A 22,042-nucleotide genomic window follows, 5' to 3' on the forward strand; every position below is an offset into this window, starting at 1 on the left:
ATTTGGCGCTGCGACTTGAATATGTTAATACTTTAGGCTTCTGACTAAATCAAGTACTATAAGATAGTCATTCTGAAACTACAGCCATTAATCAAACATCTGAAAGGAGAGTTTTGTGTTATGCCCACAGACTGAAGAACTGATTCAGATTTATTGGCTGAGCTGCCTTTATTATTTGTACTTAATTCCTAGTACTCAAAAAACATTTAGTAAATGAATGAATACATTTTTTAAAATTAGTGTCATGTTTCAACAGATAAATAGCCCTCCCTTCAAAAGAAGGTAGGGCCAAGGTTTAAGCTCTTTGCATTTTCATATATACTTTATAAGTAATTCTAAACATACACAAAAAGCCTGCTGGGATTATGACTGATATTTTCTTGAATTTATAGGTTGATAGGGGGATAAGAGAGAACTATATTGAGCCTTCCAATCTAGGAACATTGTATATCCCTCCATTTAGTTAGATCTCTTTAAGTTTCCTTCGGCAATGTTGACACTATTTTTTTTTCTTTAGAGCTCCTGCAAGTCTTTTTTTAAAAAACTGTGTGTTTTCTTACAATTATAAATGTTTACTTATTTTAAATTTCATTTTCTAATAGTTTGTTGCAACAGAAACAGAGTTGAATTATATATCTGTATCCTTACAGGCTATAAAGAAAAATAGCTTCTAGTTTTGAAGCAGAGATCAAAATAGACAGAAGACTCCATCTTGGAAGAAAAAGAAAATATGCAGAGAGAAGGAAACTTCCTCCAAACCTATTTATGTTCTCAGAGATATGAAAATACCACTTTTATCCCATAAGAATGAAGTTGGGTTTTTTTTAAAACTAAAGAAATTAATCAAAACTGAAAATAAAACTGGACTCTTGGAAAGTAAAGGGAACTATAGCATAAACAAAAGGCTTAAAAAAAGTGAGAGACAGTGTCTCAGAAATAAGAACAAAGAGACGGAAAATGGGAGGGGGGGCAGGGGGAGAAAGAGGGAAAAATCTAGGTAATTCAAGAGAGAGAAAATGCACCCAACAAATGGAACAGACACCATCAAAATTGGAATAAGGGAGATAATGTAGGGACTTATCTGCATTTCCTATTTTTAATTTTTTATAATTTTGCTATGAAACAATGCATACATACATTGTACTAAACAAAACACATGTATGTACAATTTAATGAATAATTATAAAGCTAGCTAGCTATCAACCAGAGCAAGAAAGAGAACACTGCCAGTACCTTGAAGGCCTCTAGCGTGATTTTTACAGGGTTACAATCATATTTTACCTCCTCCTCCCCAGAAATAACCATTATATTAACAAATGATAATTATTTTCTTGCTTTTCTTACTATATATATATATATATATATATATATATATATATATATATATATATAATCTTTAATCAAAATAGCTTATTATGTTTGAGTTTCATGAATATATTTGTATGAACTTATATTCACAGAATATGTACTATTTATTCATCCATGTTATATGTAGCCTGTTCATTTCTTTATAGAATTATATCCTCAGAGATAAGAAGATACATGGATTCTTACCTATTTTACCATTACAATTATTTGACTAGCTTCCAATTTGGTTTACTATGAACAATGCTACTACTAACTTTCTTATACATTTTACTATGTATGGAAATTAATTTCTTTATAAGTATAATGGTTTAGTAGTGGAACTGCTAAATCATAGAATATTCTCTGTCTTTGACTTGACTGGATAATGCCAAACTGTCTTCCCAAATAATGTGCCCTTAAACTCAGACACTTCTTATTGTCAAATATTTAATTTTTGCCAGTCTGGTAAGTGTCTAAAGAAATTTCATTGTGCATTTATTGCATTTCCTTGATGACTAATGAGTTTGAATAATTTTTCATGTTTATTAGCTAATTGGAGTTCCTATTTTGCAAAGTCTTTGTATACAGGTTCTTTCCCATGTATTTTTATAGTGGGTTTTACATCCTTTCAATTGAAACTTAAGTTTGCCTAAATATGTAAATATTTTCAAGCACAAGTAGCTGGGTGCTTTCTTTAAACTCAGCTTAATTTTTTTATCATTTCATTGACTCACTGGTGCTTTTAAAAAGGAGATCTTTAAAACATACATTTTATATAACATTTTAGTTTATAGCAAATGGATTGTCACCCATTGTCTTCCATTTCTTTAAAAAAAATTGTACATTTTTTTCCATACTAACTTTGCTTTTCCTCCTAGAAACTCAAAAGACCCCAGAAACCCCACAGTCCTTGATGATCTGTTTTTTTTTTTTTACCCTATAGACCATTGTTGGTATTTTCTCTCATTGTTAAAGTCATAAACTTCTAAGATTAAAAATAAATGCTATTCTTTGATTTTACAGGGTTCTGGAAAGAGCTAAACTAAATGCATGTATTAAATATAACATATTTAGCCAAAACCATATTCAGCTAGTCGTTTGATTATCAGTTTCCATAAACTTCAAACAGTAATGTGGCTAAAAGTAGTAGCATGTATGCACTACTAAGAGGTATACACATCATACATTATACTATTGGTCTGAAATATTTTAAAAATCTGATTTAAAATTAGGGTTTTATAGATATATCCACAGAGAATTAAGTGTTAACAGAAACTTTTTTATTATAAGAGAGATAAACATCCCAAAAGAGAAATGGGCATTTTTTTAATCAATTTACAATTCACCTGATTTGTTTTGTTAGAAGCAAATATGGCATAATGCACTTACTTGGCCGACTTCCCTGGAACAGGTAGGATGGTACATATAAAAAACCTTTGAACTGTCCCATTGGCTATCCTTGCCTTTCTAGAAATTTAACTTAAGGAAATAACCAAACATGTTCACAAATGTGTCTTCAGTGGTACTTGAAATAGTGAAAAAAAAAATGACTAGTAATGGGAGTAAGTTTATAGCCACATTCTTTGCAATCATTGAAGAATCGTGTAATGAAAGATTATCTATTAACATAGGAAGTTTTCTCAAAACCTTAAGTAAACAAATGAGCAGTGCTTTACATGTAAAGAGTGAGGTACAAAGCAGTCATCTATTGTGTTATTTTTGAAAGATGCAAAATTTTTGAAAGATGAAGGCTATATATGGAAATGTTTGCTGGTTTTCTCAGAACTGTGATAGTTTTATTTTCTGGTTCAATTTTTTGGTGTTTTCTAAATTTCCTATTAATAATTTGTATAATTTAAAAATGTATTTGGCTTGATTTGGCAAGTTATTTTTATTATATCTACTTGTATTTCTAAATAATTTTAACTCATTTAGTATTTCTAAATAAGTTTGAAGTAATAATCTTGTGGTAGATTATGGATCAGATGTAAGTAAATGAGCCAGGACAAAGTATTTTGAGTTTTAGGATATGGTAATGAGTTTTCCTCAATGTGAAGATTATAGCTGAATGAAGTTTATTCAGTTTTTGAGTGAAAAATGGGGCAAGCATACAGTTGGAATTCCCTTGACATTACCACTCTACTGAATATGAAGCTATTGATGCTAGAAAGAGTAGCAAAATGTTTGTTATCTAAGGTAGGATCCTGTAGCTCAAAAATACAGTCAACCAATCATTTCAGTTGCCCACTATTACTGTGTAAGTTTACTTAAGTCACTGTTTCTCATCCTTTTCAGGTTGAGGGTTTATGGTGCACTTCAGAAATAATAACAACTTTTCCTTTATATTATTTTGTATTCTTTGGGGCACTGTGAGAAAATTTGAAAATTTTAAGCTCACATGTTTCTCAGATACTATTCACGCTTTAATCTTATTTTGGAGTGGGGCAAGCTGCCTAAGAGAAAATTTTCCTAACCACCTGCATTGTAATTTTAAGATTTCCTTCTTTCTATTGCTCTTTCTACTCTTTAATTCTTACAGCTCAGATGTTGTGATCCAGGGTTTATGGTTCTTACAGAAAGTGATGGATAAGTAAAAGACAAAGTAAACACTCAAGCTGTCATAATAATCAATATAGCTACACCCATGCACTAATGTCCATATATCAAGTAACATTCCATATTGTGATGTTTTAATGTTTTGAACACTTGTCAGCTTTCTGTATTAAAGATAATGTGGAGAATCACTTACCAACGATGAAACTGTCTAGAGCTGCCAGCTGTTTATACTACAAATTAATGACTTGTCTTTAAAATATCAAATTTTGTGATTCATGTTTTACTATGGATGTAATTCTTAGTTGTATTTAATTATTTGAATTTTGAAGCATTTTGAGGTGATGATTTTGTTAAAAGTAACAAAATTTAAATTTTGCCAAAGTAATTTTTTAACTTAAGTTGGAGCTGTTGGGAGTGTCCAGTCAGCAGTGTGGTCATCAGCAGGTTGTTTCATGAATGCACAACTAACTGCTTACATAAGAAAGTTTGAAAACATTTTTGGAAAAAATTTTCTAATGGCTAGTATTCACAGTCTACGCTTTTTTTAGGAATGGATTTATTTGATTTAATTAAAGGTGATTTTTTAATCCTTTATTGAAGATAAAAACTTGGACAGAGCTTTTAAAACAAATTTGTTTTAAGAGAAAATTATACATTTTCATTATTTTAGAAAAAAAATTTTAACCTTTTCTTTGATATGTGGTCTCATTATTTGGTTATAAAATGTTTATCAGTTTCAAAGCTTCCAGATTGTATGTTTCCAATCCTGTACTAGTCACTATTTATTCTTTCTTCAAAAAATGCTGCCTGTGCCCTTGTAATTTTTATACTCTGAAGAGTATGTTATAAAACAAAAATCACATAATCACTTGCTTTAAGGTTTCTTTTCCATTCACATATGATTTCTAAAATGTTAGCAAACAACCATTTTGGAAGAAACACAAGTTACTTTTCTAGTGAATGGTCCAAAATGAACGATAACAATTTGGACTTATTTGGATTCAGAAACACAAAACTTATTTTCTGTTGCTAAATTTGCACAAGTGAAACTACATGGTAGTTTATATTGCTTATTACTGTTTATAATTTAGTTATTAAAAATGTATGTGGACAAATATATGTAAATCATGTGAAATATGTAATGCCTTATAGTACATTGTTTTTTCAGTCTGTTTTGATTACTGTGTGATATACCAAGTCTTTACCAGATTGCAGGAAAATTCTTTGAGAACACACACACTTTTTTTTTTAATGTAGGGTAACTGAATGGTAAGTATTGTTGAAATGTGTCAATTTGTTACCCATAATCCTATATTAGGTATCATTTGACCTTAGTTTCTGATAAAGGACTTCTAATATCTTATAACTGTTATAATTTTAATATTGTTGTATTTTAACCTACCATACAGTTAGAAAGCCAAAAGTTTGTTAATTAAAACTTTGCCTCTTTAATGATACATTCATATTGGGTCCTGGGATTAGTTTTCTAATTGCTGAGTCTTAGTTTCTGCATCTGTCAAATGGGATTGATGGCATCTACTTTCAGAACAGTAATGGGGATTATAGAATATGTCTACCAAGCACCTAATACAGAAACATGCGAAATAAATGGTATAAATGATTATACAATCAAGTTGAATATATAAATTATGGTACTTAGTGCCCTTTAAATTGAATAACTAGAAATGTTTTGGCTTTATCAATCCATTCAACATTAGTTGGTATGTTAATTTATCTCATAGTTTTTTTTATTTGATAGTTATAAATCTTATATCTAAAAAACTGATAATGTAGCTAGACATCTCCCTTCTATTTGAGGCTTTAACTGTTAAGAAATTTCCAAAATAGTGCAGAAATACTATCCATATCATATATGCCCAACTATAGGTACTTTAGAAACAATGCATAAAAATTAAATGCATCCCCCAAAATTCTAGGGACTAATACATTTGGTCAAGCATATAGTGTATTTCAAAGCTCCTCTAAGAGCAGAGATGGTATGTTATGAATATACAAAATGTCCCTATTTCCACCTTAATACTTTTGATATGTGGTCTCTACTTAATTTAGTATTTTAATAACTTTTAAAGCAATTTTAAATGCCAATATGTTAAGCTAGAATTTAAGTTGACATAATAAGGATTTAAAAATAGAAATAATCTTAGATAATTTCATATCTATTAATTATTGATGATTTCTATTCCATTGTGATATCAAATATAGTCAGATAAAGGAAAAGTAGAAATTAGTTTTGATAAGTTTAACTTTGCCTTAAGACTCCTGATGACCATCCTAATCTTTTAAAAACTTCATCAAGCTTTTAATGGCTAATATCCTGCAGGCTCCTTTTCAATCTAATAGTGACCATTGCTAATGTTTTCACTATTGATTAAATATTTTAAGTTATTTCCTTAAATTGTTTCAGTGAGCATTTAGGAGGCTTTTTTCTCCTTTTATACTAATGTAAATATGAATATAGACAGACTACTCTTCTGCATTTCCTTTTGTTCTTATAAACATCTTTATGAAACTCAGGAACTGGACTAATTGTGTAATATGAGATACACATTATTAGTTTGTGGCACATTTAAAAATTTAGTCAAATGCAGACTGTTTCACAATTTTAAGGCAACTAACTGTTTTTACTTATTTGATCTGTTCTGACAACCCTTACTTAGGCAAAGCTTTTCCAAATCATGATTGGAAATAGGGACAGGAAACTTGTTACTACTTTGCTTTGTCAATGAGATATCAACCTTCAGCCCACCAAGTAGAAGACATTGTTTCTCAACTTGAAGACCTGGATATACCTCAGCTTCTCAGTTCTGACACTTTGTATCAAACAGAGGAAGTAGAAAAAGGTTAAGAATGTTGATTTTGGCATCAGAAAGTCTGAATCCTGATTTCACTAATTATACCACTTTAGGCATGTCAACTTTTTTAAATCTATTGAAATAGTGCCCACATCATTGGACTATGGAGAGGATTGAATGGGATGATCATATAAAGAATGAGCTCATATAGAAGTGCCTAGTAGTGGCAAGGCAACACTATATTCTGGATATAATCTTTTATTTGTTCCTTTTGGGGGGGGATTTAACTTTATATAAACACTTAGCACATTAGCTGCTTTACATTGTTTTGATGAAGATATCGTGTATCAATACTCTAAATAAAATAATCATAACATATACTGAACCCTATTGAAGACGGTGGTGGTATGAAGAGGCCCAAGAAATGGGTCCTACCTAAAAGGAGTTAACTGGAAGAAACAGAATACTTCATACATCTAAAGGTCATATAAGATCACTGGTGTAAAGTGTGCTACATGGCAATATTTGAGAGAATCGAGAAGCTGATATAAATAAAATACCATGGTAGACAGTTCAGGCTAAGGGAATGTATTTAGTAAAAGCTCCCAGGAAATACATTAAACATAGTATGCACTTTGTATATATTTGTAGAATACAGGATTCCTGAAATGATAAACAAATGGTTTGTAGAAAGACATACAAATGGAGAAAGCAAGATGAACCAGATTGTGAACAGTATTGTACTATGTACAGTGAAGAAGCCTCTGAGGTTTTTAATCATGATGGGGAAAGCATTTAGCATATGGAGTAGAATGTGAAGAGAACAAATTGAGGCTAGGAAATCTTCCTAGGAAATAGTATGAACTATTGGAGTGGTTAGACAAAGGAGCAAGGGAAGACATGCATTAAGAGGTGGCAATCAGAGTAGACAGGAAGGAAATGTATATGACAGTGTTATACGAGAAATATGTAGAGTATGGGAGTGTTGGAATTGGCACAATCTCTGCGTTTTTAAGCCTGGGTTATTAAGCATAGGAAATAAACTTCAAATCTTTCTTCAAAATTAAAAACAAGTTACTGCCATACTTCAGATAGAAATGAGTAGCATTTCAGGGATATGTGGTATATAGAGATGTAAGAAGACAATAAGCATTGTCTCCAACATGTTTTTGCCTTCTTTGAGGATGTCACATTTCTAGATCTGTATGTGCCAAACCATATATTATTCTTGTATATTTTTAAGAGTGAAGAAGCACCACATGGAAACAAAAGTAGGTCTTCCTTCATTGTAGAAATAACCATATAAAACACATGAAAAAGTTTTTCTACTCATTGCTCTTGCCACACTATTTGCAACTTCAGTGCTCTTCCTTAAACTTCATGCTTCCTAATGCAGGCTGAGTAAACAGAACTGAGAACACACAGCCTCAGGAGAGAGTGCTTGAGGTCTTGATTTATATTTTCCTCCATCTTGGGCACTCAATTAGAAGAGTGAAGGATTGACACAGCTGTTAGGAACTAAGTTACCTAGCATAATGGCCAAAGTTAGGAGTTATTCTTCTATTGACAAATGAAACACATTAGACTTTAGGAAGTATTGATAAGGTGACCATATTCCCTCATATAAATAGATAGAACAAATGAGCCCTTCACAGTTAATCATTCCCCACTTTTTCACCCATAAATCCAACTTTAAATATATGGCCAGCTAATTTGGAGTTTATTGAAACTAAGTCCAGACATAAGTGACAAACCACTGGTGTCTTAGAGGTCTGAAAAAATGCATCTCCCCCTTTACTCATCTGTTACTGAAAATTCCTTTGGTCTATTACTGAACAGGCTTTGTTGCTGTAACTCCCTGCTTAAGATAAGTGAGTATAAATAATGAATAGAGCCAGGTGCACACCTGTAATCCCAGTGGTTCAGGAGGCTGAGGCAGGAGGATTGCAAGTTCAAAGCCAGCCTCAGCAAAAGCAAGGCTGCTAAGCAACTCAGTGAAACTCTGTCTCTAAATAAAATACAAAATAGGGCTGATGATGTGGTTCAGTGGTTGAGTGCAGGTAAATTCAATCCCAGGTACCCAAATAAATAAATAAATAAATATAGGATAATTTGGAGAAATTGTCTTAATCTGTACCTAAAATTGAAACCTCTTTCAGTAAAACGCAAACCAAACAGAATAATCGGTTTTTCTTTGGTTTGCTGAATTAAGTTAAAATGGATTCTGCTCAAATCACATAACAGAAATATTGTGAAAGTCTTCCCATTTTTGTATTTTATTTTAAAACTATTCCACAGCTTATTTTCAAACAAATCAGTAAACCTTTGGCTAAAGCAAAGATAAATGGGCAGTCAGAAAATACAGTCACCCTGGTGTGTGCAACTAAGTATTTACATTTTTCCTAATGAACACAGATAAGAAAAGTGCAGGTGACTTTAATATGTAAAAGCCACCTTTTAGTGCTAGCCCTAAAGGGAAAAATAAAATTAGTGATTCAAGCTAATCCTATCATTGATAACTAGGCCTGGATAGTTCCTAGCCTCGGCTGTGTTTTGAATCTCTCTTTGTCTTTTTAGACTTGTCTTCAATCAAAGACTATTTAGGTCTGCTTCAATAGAGCAGTTGTTCTATTTTTAAAGTGTTTAGAAGGTTCAGAAATGTTTTTGGTCCTCTTTATTTTACACTGTATGTTGCATAAGGTTTATGCAAAGGTTTCTCAAATCTCGAGACTACTGACATTTGATACTGGATAATTCTTTGGGGGGTATCCTGTTCATGTAGGATATTCAGCAGCACCCCTGGTCTTTTATCACTAGAAGTCAGAAGCATTTCCCCAGTTGCGACAACCAAAAGTGTCTCCAGATATTGCCAGGTATCCCCTGGGAAGCAAAACTGCTCCCTGTTGAGCTTATGGTATTTGGTTGAAAACTGACAAACCAGTAAGAGTACACCTATTCCATTTGTAGTTGTTAAAAATTAATCTAGTTACAGCAACTGTATTTCTAAGATTTTTCCCATGTTAATGCTTGCTTTCTACACTTGATCTTAGCCAAAAGGCCAAGAAGTGATAATGCTTGCTTTCTAAGATAATATCCTTTTTGCTTTTTTTTTTCAATTGGACTGCTTGCATGCATTGAAAAGTTGATTAAACTTTCTTAAATTGAAGGCTAAGCCAGCCACACCGTTTAAGTTTACAAAAGTTTAGCATCTGTCCCTTTTTCTGTGAAGAAACACTTCAAAATTTAATAAGCAATGGTGTATCCTTTTGCTAGGTACATTAACATCACCATTTAGAAATAGGGCAATTGAGAATTTAGAAACATTACAACATCACCAAGCTACTATACTGCAGTTACGTTATGAATTCTAGTGTCTGTCTGATTTAGAATCCACAATCCAAATTCTCCATAACAGCAATTTGGTTTGCTGAATTAAGTTAAAATGTATTCTGCTTAAATCACATAACAGAAATATTGTCAAAGTCTGTGGACCCCAAAAGTCCCCAACACCTTTTCAGACTATTTTTGTGGTAATATATAGTTTATTTGCCCTTTCACAGATTTGATATTTGCACTGATGGTACAAAAACAAAGAGGAATAAAGCTGCTGGTGGCGTAGTGTTATAGTACTTTTTGTATCTATTGCCATGAACTCACAGTTAAAACCAAAAATAAATCCCACTTAATTCTGTGAGGAAGTAAAATATTATTAATTCTGTTCAATCTCACCACATGCGTGCATGTGTCTTTTAATATCTATAAGACAAAATGGAAAGATGCATAAAACACTAATGCTGCATCTACCATTTGATGGTTGTCTCAAAGAAAACAATGTAGGATTATTTAAGTTGCACAGGCCACTTTCTGTCATAGAATATTATGAGAGATAAGTTATGGTTTTTAGCCTGGGGTATTTGGCAGATGTTTCTCAAAAATGCTTAAAGCAAACTTGATGGATACTGGTTGCCAGTTGATCACATACAGGTTTCAAAGAAAAAAAAAAAGAATTTGGGAGGACTTAAGACTTATCTGCCCTAAGAGCTTGATAATTGTGACTTTTATATAATCAATGGTGTTGATATTTAGAAGCTCTGCAAAACTCAATAAATTACTGTTTTCCAAATTACTAATGTCTGATACATGTTGAACATCCCTAAATCCAAAAAGTCTTAAATCTGAATGCTCCAAAATCCAAAGCTTTTTTAAGCACTGACATGACATTAAAAAATCTTTCAGACTTTTGAATTAGGATCCCAATAAAATGTATGCAAACACTCCAAAATCCAAAAGGTCCAATATTTGAAACTCTTTTGATCACAAGTATTTCGGATAATGCAACAAGAGTTACCATTACCAAAAAATTCCTTGAGATGACTTCAGATTCCACTTTTAAATATTAACTATTACAAATCTGCATTGCTGAATCTTGGTATAGTATCAAAAAAGAATATCTATAATTACCTGAACTTAAGCTTCTGGATGACCATCCACTCTTCCTGGGCTCACAGAGAAGGCCTATAGTACTTCTCTTTCCTTGGCATCTTCTAGCATGGAAGTGGGGAGGGACTGGGGGGAAAGAAAGAGAATCCCTAGGGTTATTAGTATAGAGACCTACTTGGTGTTTGACAGTCACCAAGTATACACCAGTGCTTTATATGACTAATATTTCATAGTCCACACAACCCCTGCCCCTAATAAGGGAACAGACTCAAAAAAGGCTCAATCAGCTAGCCCTTGTCACACAGCTAGTAGAGCACTGAAGTTGGGATTTGACCCCAGTTTTGTCTATAAGGCTGATTGCCTTCCTAGTAGTTCCATGGCTCAGTTGAAAAATAACTCTGCTACTCCTTCCTATATTAAAGTTTCAAAGTTCACTGTAATTTCAAGAATGCATTTTCATGTATCATGTAGCTTCTATACCTTCATAGTGCCTGACATTCAGGCATCAGGAACTGTCTGCTAAATGAATGGGTATAATTTATTTGTACATTTGACGTGCTTCTTATGGTATATGATTAACTTTCATAATCTATCTATGACTGTTTCACCCATGGTCCACTTTACATCAATTACTTTTCTTAAAAAAAAAAAAAGGAAAAAAACATGTATTTTCCGTCTCTCTTAACACATGATTTGCCTTTCTGACTGGGAATCAACAGATATTTTTTCCTACAGCTTTTCACTTAAAAAGCAAGCACCCAGGGTATAGTCAGTTCAAAATGGAACCTCTCAGTATCTTCAAAATGTGTGGAAGAGCTGTAAGCACACACCAAGCAATCAATAACTATTATAGATGATGATGCCCTTAAGACCAGGACATTTTAGCTTTCCCATTCAAAAGGTGTGAAATATTCACTGTTACTATGGTACCTATAATTTCTTTCTTCTGTGGCATCTTATTAAAAGACATCAATTCCATATGGTTTTCCCTAGAGTACTAGTCATTTTGTTGTACCCTAGGCCTTTTAGCAATATCATCGCAAATAACATTTGCAACTGAATGTCATTTTGTACTCATCCATTTCTTCCAATGGTGTTCAGTATAGGCCATCATAGTCCTCATATTTGTGTGACAAAAACTAATTTTTCCATTGAAGTTTGTGGTACAGTTGGCAGCTTTCCATGTATTCAGTTCTTATCTGATTTAGCCCAGAATGACTGCCTGAAGAAGCTAAAAGCATGAGTGTGGTTCCAGATTATTAGCTACTATACGAAAGTCCACTTGTTCAATTATTTTCCCTTCTGAGATCTGTAGCTCAGTTGAGAGGTCTATCCCTGTTTTACATATCTTCTAATTTATGTGATAATTATTTGGGGAATACTGTCCTAGGTTTTAGACTTTGTAATACTTACCTTTCACTTACATAGTGCTTTTATTTGTAAAATTGTTGCACTGAAAGAGAAGAATGAACATATATTAATTGCCAGCTTGATGTAGAAACTTATGTTCTAGACTTTCTATATGTTGTTTTACAACGCACAGATGATGTCTTCACCAGTTTACTGATGAGGAAACTGAGGCTCAAAGTAGTAAAGTCACACAAGCTATGCTGTAGTATAACTAGGATCTGAAACATGTCAGTTTAATTACAAATGAGCAAACACCTGCCATTGCCTGCATTATCTCTTTTTTAATATATATATATTTTTTTTGGTTACAGATAGACACATCACTTTCATTTATTTTTACGTAGTGCTGAGGATCAAACCTAGTGCCTCACATAGGCTAGGTAAGCACTCCACCACTGAGCCACAACCCCAGCCCTGTATGACTTCTTCTAGAGACTTTGACATTCTTTTCACAGGGTCACTCAAAGGATAAATGAGATTGTATTCATGGAAGTGTTCTAAAACTACAAAGTACTACCAAACACTATTTAAAATTGAAACATACACATATATGTGTGCACATGTGCTTAACTTGGTGCAGAAAACGTTACAGAACTAACCTTTCATATTTTTAAAACTTTAAACAATGCACTTATTTTCCATAAGCTAAATATACAAGCAAATGGTTGGTCCCTAAAAATAGATGTCAGGTGATAGAAATTGGCTGGGCAGTAATAAGAGCATCTTTAGAACAGAAGCCAGGGAAGTTTTTGCTTCCCCAACACATTGCTGCTCTAGTTCACTCGCTCCAGGACCTTCCAACTTCTCTGTAAAACTCTGGCCCAGAGCAACTCCATTAGTCACAAGTTTCCATTAATCTGGGTAGCTTGTGCCAGACCTACAGCAGAGTCACTTCAGGTTATTCTCTTCTAACACAAACTTTTTTAAATTGGTTGTTTTTAGTCATATATGACAATAGAATCCATTTTAATATAATTAAAAAAGCATGGAATGGATCTTGTTCTAATTCAGTCCCCAGTACCACCCCTAGTCCTATCACTTGCTCCTTTCCCTTTATTCTAACTATGGGTAACTGGCAGAAGTTCAATATTTTTAAATTAATTTCTTATAGATGTACATGATGGTGAGATTCACTGTGATTTATTCATATACGTACATAGGAATGTTATGTCAAATTTATTCCACTGTCCTTCCTTATCCCTACCTTCTCCCTTCCCTTCATTCACCTTGGTCTCTTCCACTAATCTTCTTTTTTATTTTTATCTCTTCCACTTTTTGTAGGTTAGCTTTCACATATTAGAGAAAACATTTGACCTTTGGCTTTGGGGGACTGGCTTATTTCACTTAGCATAATAGTCTCCTCTCCAGATCCATCCACTTAACCAGCAAATGTCATAAAGTCACTCTTATTTATGGCTGAGTAATACTCCATTGTGTACAGATACCACATTTTCTTTACCCATTCATCTGCTGGAGGGAACCTAGATTGGCTCCTTAGCTTAGCTGTTGTGAATTGTACAGCTATAAATATTGATGTGGCTCCATTACTGTAGTAATATACCAACTAGGGGGAAAACTGGATCAAATAATGGTTCTATTCCTAGTTTTGTTTGTTTGTTTGTTTGTTTTAAGGAATCTACTGCTTTCCAGAGTGATTATACCAAATCGTAGTCCCACCAACAATGTATGAATGTGCCCTTTTCCCTTCAATATGTAGTCAGGTTCACTCATTCAAATCTAGCAAGGAATCAATACCTTGTGATAAGGAGGCATGCAAGAATTCTTCTTGACAGTGTTCAGAGAACAATGTGAAACCCTGGGGCCTATTCCCAGAATTGGGGTGGTAGGAATGCTGTCCAACTGAAAAAGCCTCTTAGATAAGCAGACAGTTGACAAAATACAGGAAGTTTGAGGACCGAATTTAGAGAAAGCTTGAGTTTAATGACTCAGTTACTCAATATTTTAACACAAATGATTGATCACTTTATAATTATTACCGTTTACCTGATAAATATAATTTTAACCAGGTTGATAGCTGAAAACAAGCCCTTACATTAGTATGCTCTCTGAATTACTTAAAGCATCCCTGTATTTGCAATTTAGTTCTGTTATTGGCTGAATTAAACAAACACATGAATTTTTAAAGAATGAAAAAGAGACAGCTTCTTCCCCATCTAAGTTTATACCTAAATGTCATCTCTTTTTGAAACCAGACATATTAAGCAAAGTTCAAAAACAGGTAATGGTATGTTTGTGACATTTCTTGTGATAACACACTTTAATAAGTCCAAAATCAAAATGGGTTACTACCATTTATATTTTTGAAAATTTGCTTGAGAATGCATAACCAAATAAAGAATGGGCAGTCTCTAATTATAAGCAGAAGTCTAGAAATTCTTTTAGTTACATAAGTCAGCATGTGAGATGAATATTCCTTAGGAAGATAAAACATTGGAAACCATTATACATTTAATATGAAATGCAATAGTTAATTTTTCCTCCAGCATTAAAAGGATCAGTTTTGTTGCTTGGGGAGTAAGGGGAGGGGAGAGGGTATGGGGATGGGAAGAAGGGTGGAATGAGATGGACATTATTAACCTGTATACATGTATAATTATACTACCAGTGTGACTCTGCACCATAGTCAGCCAGGGGAAGAAGTTGTGCTCCATTTGTGTACAATGTGTCTAAATGCATTCTACTGCCATGTATAACTAATTAGAACAAATTTTTAAAAATAAAAAAATTTTAGAAAAAGAAAATACATGTTTATAAACAATTATGGCAAAATGCTAAGATTTGGGGAATATAGGTAAAAAAAAGTACATACCCATTGTACTGCTTTCAACTTTTTTGAGAATTTCAAATTTTTAAATTAAAATAATGTATCTTTTAAATGCTAGTAAACACTAGGCCTGTGTGATAAGAAGTTTGCAAAGTGAAAAGTAAAACCTGATTTTTAAAAAAAAACAGATTCACATTTTTCATCTTTTACTTATGGGTATTTTTATTGAGAGCAGAGGGCAGAATGGTCCTCTGTGTTGAAAGTCTAGTGCTTTTTCTAGTAATACTGTAAACCCAATATGAAAGTTATAAGATAAAGCTTCTGGATTAGTCTTTTCTAAGTCGTAAGAAACTGTGGTTTTAACTAGGATGACATTGGAAGTGACACATGTAGGACCAAACCCTAAGATGGTAAGAAATTTTTACTCTAGTAGAAGAGATGGGTAGTATTGTAAAGAGACTCTTAAATTTAGAAATATACTTGTACAAGACCTCAAAATTAAGAAATAAAAGATTAATGTCCTAAATAAAAGGGTAGTAAGGATTGTTTTTAAGAGTGATGAAAAAGTACGCTCTGTCTTGATGGTTGTGGTAGTTACATGACTTACCCATTTAATAAAACTTGTAAATTATACACTTAGAAAATGGTAGATGTCATTGTTTATGACACCTTATTAAAGTGATTGTAAAAATTCTAAGTGAAATTTATATCGAAAACTAAAATTGCTGAATGAACCGCAACCTCACTATTCTTCAAAAAATAATTATATTTCAATATAATGTTACTTCAGTATATTTAGATAGGATATTTTAATGCCTGCTAATACATGAAGCCAGAGTTCAGTGTGAACCTGCTGATATGGAGTGAGAAGCTACAAGAAATATATTCTGACATTGCTTTAACAGTCATCACAATTAAATCACAAATGTTTTTCCTCTTCCTTTAGCCCTGGAATGAGACCAGATGTAAGCTCCCCTCCATCTAGCTCCTCAACAGCAACGGGACCACCTCCCAAACTCTGCCTGGTGTGCTCTGATGAAGCTTCAGGATGTCATTACGGGGTCTTGACATGTGGAAGCTGTAAAGTATTCTTCAAAAGAGCAGTGGAAGGTAGTGTGTGTTTTGAAGAGTTTTATTTTTCCTCTATGTGATTCCTATTTCTCAAAGTGGAGTTTCAAATTTCCATTATATATAAAGCTCACTAAGGCTAGACATCAGTAATGAAGGAAAGAAAGGTGGCTCCTAAGTCTTCCAATGGGAAGGAGATACTTTTAAAAACCACACAAACAAAACTAAGATAGAAAAGTATACGTTGAAGGGTGGGAGTTAGGTGAGAGGCTGAAAGTAACACTGTAAGAAGGTGCTGTATGTGAAATGATGATATAAAGTTTGGGCAGTAAGATATATTAATGATATTAAAATTGTGTGCTTTCATTCCCCATAAGCTAGTTGGTTTCAAAGACAGAAACTATACTTGTGCAGCAAAAATGAGTAATAGGAAATGTTGGGGGGAGGGGGCATTTCTTGTTTTCTGTTAAGTTAGGGCACCATTTTAAGTGGTATAAACGCCAATAAGAGAGGAGGTCGAGCCAGGCATGGTGGCATGGCTCAGGAGGCTGAGGCAGGAGGATCTGGAGTTCAAAGCCAGCCTAAGCAACTCAGTGAGCCCCTGTCTCTAAATGAGAGGGGGGGGGAGGGAGGGAGGGAGGAGTTCAGTCTATTGAAGTGAAAGATGAACCTACCATTTGCAAACAAAGATTAAAGATTAGGAGGAGGGTGTGATAAACTGGTTGAAAAGATCAGAAAAAAATGTATTTTTTAAGAGGTTATTTCACTATATAAATGTTTTATTGATATAAACTTATTCTTAAAATAGATTTAGATTGCTGACAGAGGCTGTAGTATTTTCTCCTTGAAGAAGAAGAAAGTCAGCCAGGTACCCAGGTGTGGTGACATATTGCCTATAATCCCAGTGATTCAGGAGCTGAGGAAAGGAAATCACAAATTCAAGATTCAAGGCCAGCCTAAGCAACTTAGTGAGGCCCTGTCTCAAAATAAAAACTAAAAAAAGCCTGGGGATGTAGTTTAGTGGTAAGGCACCCCATGGGATCAATCCCCAGCACTGGAGCAGTATGCAGGGAGAGGGACTTTTAACATTTTGCCAATGAATCCACTTCAAAAAAAAATTAATAATCCTATAATTTAGTTGTTTGTAAAGCAACCTGGAGGTTGTGTGACCTGAATGGAATAACTAAAGCTCTGAGTATGCTAGTTCTTAAAGAAATTATTATTATTATTATTATTATTATTATTATTATTATTATTTGATTGGTGTTTGCATATCCTTGAGTTACATGAGTCATTTTGTTTGGATTACTTTTTAATACATTAGCAAACTATAAAATTGCTCACGTCCCCACCTAGACCAGAAGGATGCAAATGTTGGCCAGTATAGTAGCTGCCACCTATTAAGTAGAGTCATAAGTAAAACCCACCATTGCTTAGTGTGATGCCCTTAACAATGAATGTTATTTAACGCATACCCCCAAAAGGGAAGTATTTCTTGACCTCAAATTGTTACTTTATACAGCACTCTCTTAAGTATAAAATATTTCTATGATATAAAGTCATCGATATTATTAATAATATTAGAGAGGGCACAGGTGCCTCACCTATAACCATCGAAATGCAATAAACTCAGAAAACAAAGCTTGCCAACCTCCCAAATCAACACCATGGCAGGCCTTGTGCCCTCTGTGGTTAATCCTTACTTTAAAATTAAATTCTTAATACTTATTTTTAGGTAAAAGTTGCTCTGTTTTCCTCCTTTATTTACATTAATCCTTTATTTGGATTTTAATAACATTCTTGAAAACCCTTTACAGCGCAAAATTCTGTAATAATCTGATACCCTCTCTCATAGCATTCTTCTCTTTATCCTATCAAGACACAATGAAAATATGCTTTAAAGCTGAGATAGTTTCATGTGTGGAGCATGCTTGAAATCCCAGCAATGCAGGAGGATCACGAGTTTGAGGCTAGCCTCAGCAACTTAGTGAGGCCCTAAGCAACACAGGGAGACCCTGTCTCTAATAAAATATAAAAAGGGCTGGGGATGTGGCTCAATGTTTAAGCACCCTTGGGTTCAATCCCTGGTACCAATAAATAAATAAAGCTGAGATACATAATTTGGTGGGATTTCTTAATTATAAACATATAGTTTTATATGATTAGCATCATACATTTAGCACTCCATTTTTAATACCTGCTAGAAACTATAGGTTTTTTCCTAAAATTGGTGATGTATAATTAATACCCATTTAACTATTAGGAAATCTGCAGAGAAGTTTTACATATTTATTTTCCATGCAACTCAGATCAAGGATAGATATTTTGTCTTTTTTGTTTGTTTGTTTTTTAGTATTAAGGGAGCTGCTTTTCTGTACATAAAAAAGAAAAAGTAGCCCCATTTCTTTTTATGCATACTAGATCCAAGATCTTTTTCCTCCCAAGGCCCTTTTTCTTATACCTCCTTTGCCCAGAAGTGCATGTAATCTTTGTTAGTAGGTCATAAAGGTGGTATAGTAAGTTAAGAGTTAGTGATACCTATGTGTCAAGTAAGTAATATGTTACAAATATATCATTTTATTAATGGCTCTGTGAGTTCTTAGATCCTGCTATCATCTGAATTTGTGAGTTTAAGTGACAAAAGTGGGATTAAATAGATGTCTCCAAACAATGTCTTATCCTCAATAGTACAATGACCCTCTAAACTGTACAGGATAAACTCTTCATCTGGCAGTTTACAATGTAGTTAGACATTAACTAGATGAGTGCTCACAATGTGCTAGGCTCTAAGAATAATCTACATAGTTACCTCTAACCCTCACTGAAGCCCAGCAAGGGAGGTACTAATTTTCCAATTTTACATATGAGGGACAAAACTCTGAAAAGTTAGTAAATGTTACTGAGATCACACAGCTAGCAAACAGTACTGGGACTGAGATAAATAGCTCCTTGGCACCCTATCAGTATGCTTTCAACAATATACCTCTAATCCTCAGATACTTCAAACAGGGCATATACAACCTGCATGTTCAATATGTCCTTTGCTGTGTTTCCCATTTCCTCTACCATTTTGATGATCTTGTTCCTGTCATCATCACTGTTCTTCTTGGTTACCTTTAAAAAAAAACTTAAAAGTTTGTTGTTTATAAAATGAATAACTTACCATTCCTGCTGTATTAGTAATCTATTGCTCATAAAAAATAATGCTTAAAGTTAATAGCTAATAGCAACGTTTACTATGTCACACAAACTCTAGGAATCTGTAAGCATAACTGGGTGGTCCCAGAACTCTCATGAGTTACATTCAGGCTATTGGTGGGGGCTACAATCATCTGAAAGCTTGTCTGAAGCTGAAGGATCTACTTCCAAACACGTTTATATGGGTTTTGACAGGAAGCTTCAGCTCCTTTACATATGAGGTGGCCTTCTCTAGGGCTGCTCTCTAACATAGCAGCTGGCTTCCACTAGAATGAATTATTAGACATTGGTCACAGAGGCCAATCCTCTACCATAAGAAGGGACTACACAGAATATGAATACCAAGAAATAGAGATCACTGAGGGCCATCTTAGAGACTGGCTACAACACCTACCATAAATGGAAAATCAGAATCACTTGCCAAAAATAGATTTTAACCGTAAAAATAAGAATCACATAAACAACAATGTTAAGAAATCTCAGATGACCTAAAGGCTTTTCACTTTACATCTTAAGGGATTTGCCAAGTGGTAGAAAACAAAGAACTCCAAAAGGAGATACCTCATTGTCTTAAAGGGATTGACAGAAAATGACTATTAGTGTTATATGGCTTGTGAAATAGTGAACACTATTTGAACTTTGTTTTGTAGGTAAGGAACAGACTTGCCCAAATTCATCAGGGGAATTTTACTTTTCTAAGATTCTTAGTTATGCCCAAAACAGATGGGATAAAGAAATCAGTCAGTATTGGGCTGGGGCTCAGCAGTACCACACTTGCCTGGCATGTGTGAGGCACTGGATTCAATTCTCAGTGCCACGTATTAATAAATAAATAAAAAATATCAACAATTTTTTTAAAATATTTTTCAAAAAATCAATATTAATAACCGGCTCAGTGGTACACACCTTTAATCTCAGCTACTTGAATGGCTAAGACAGAAAGACCATAAGTTTAAGACCAACCTGAGCAACTTAATGACAAACTGTCTCAAAAATAAAAAGGGATGGAGGTGTAGCTTGGTAGAGCTCTTGTCTAGCATGTATAATCAGTCTAATCCCCAACGCCACCAAAAGAAAGAAGAAAGAAAAGGAAAGAAAATCATTATTAGCATAAATTATATCTTCTGATATTTCAACTTGATATAAAGAAAACATTTAAATTTCTTGCATTTAGCAGTGAGTAATTTTTTCTATGGTTTTTTCCAGTTACTTCAGGATAATTTAGGGATATTTTTAATGGGGGTAAAACTTCATAAATGCTTCAGTTATGTATTTGTTGTTCTTACTTTTGCTCTTTAGAAGATAGAATTATTAGATTAATGCTTCTCACTAACCCAATAAAGAAGCTAGGAAAGTTGTAGAATACAGAAAGGAATTGAAAGAGCCAGCAAAAACATTTGGCATTGGAGAACAGCTTTAGAATAAAAAAATTCGTAGTACTTATTGTCCATTACTCAACTTTGTAGCCTATTGTTTAAAAGGATTTTAAGGCAGATATCTAAAACTAGTTCTTAAAGAGCAGGAATTTAATATCTTATTAGGAAGAAATAAATGTTGAGGGGTTTTGTTGTTGTTATTGTTGTTGTTTTTAAATTCTAATCAAGTCTCAGGTTGTCCTAGGCATAAAAGATCTTTTCCTGGAAACCAGGATTTAGGTATATTCAACCTAGTGAATTGATCATTACTTAATTCACTTTCCTTTGAGTATGATAAATTCTTGAGAACTATCCCTACAGAGTCTTATAAAGACCACCCCCCCCATAAGATACATGACATCTTAAGTTACATCTGTGTAAATATGCTGGTCTTGTGTAGAATAACTTACTGGGCCAGCAGAACCTCCCTTGGTTTGCTTCAACATTTAATAACCACATTAAAAGAATATTACAAGAATATTTAATTAGGGGATGGGGAGAGACATAAAATATTTTAAATTTTCCTTGAACATTTTTGCCAAGAAAACTACTACAATTCTTTTTTGTTTTGTTTTATTTTCATTTTGTACCAGGGATTGAATCCAGGAACATTTAACCACTGAGCCACACCCATAGCCCTTTTTATTTTTATTTTTTTTATTTTGAGATAGGGTCTTGTTAAGTCGCTTAGGACCTCACTAAGTTGCTGAGGCTGGCTTTGAACTTGTGATCCTCCTGCCTAAGTCTCTCAAGCCTGTGGGATTATAGGCAAGTATTGTCCAGCCACAATTCTTAACATATTACTCAACACTGAATGCCAGAAGATTTAGTTGATAACATTCTTAAAGTCAAAGGTGAATTCAAGCATCTTTATTTCTGTAAGTATGAAACAATGATCTCTGTAAAGACTGTCTATGGTAGATAGTTTGTCAAATCTGTGATTCATCTAATCAGTTGCTGGCATGTTTAACATTCAAGAGTAAACTTTCTGTTAACCTTCAGTTTGTTTT

At 33.7% G+C, this 22,042-nt stretch overlaps 1 protein-coding gene across 5 annotated transcripts in view; it reads left to right on the top strand.

The window, feature by feature from the left end:
* The window catches only part of NR3C1 (nuclear receptor subfamily 3 group C member 1), a 99,660-nt gene that overhangs the window by 53,545 nt on the left and 24,073 nt on the right, over positions 1-22,042 (top strand). For 4 of the 5 annotated variants that reach the window (XM_081294909.1, XM_081294911.1, XM_081294908.1 and 1 more), the window contains exon 3: positions 16,298-16,464. In XM_081294909.1, coding sequence (XP_081151035.1) covers positions 16,298-16,464 — 167 coding nt within the window. The remainder of the gene's footprint in view (positions 1-16,297; positions 16,465-22,042) is intronic. The other variant, XM_081294912.1, reaches the window with a different exon arrangement.

Source organism: Spermophilus citellus (assembly GCF_964194105.1).
Source record: "Spermophilus citellus genome assembly, chromosome: 1".
Lineage (NCBI taxonomy): Eukaryota > Metazoa > Chordata > Mammalia > Rodentia > Sciuridae > Spermophilus > Spermophilus citellus.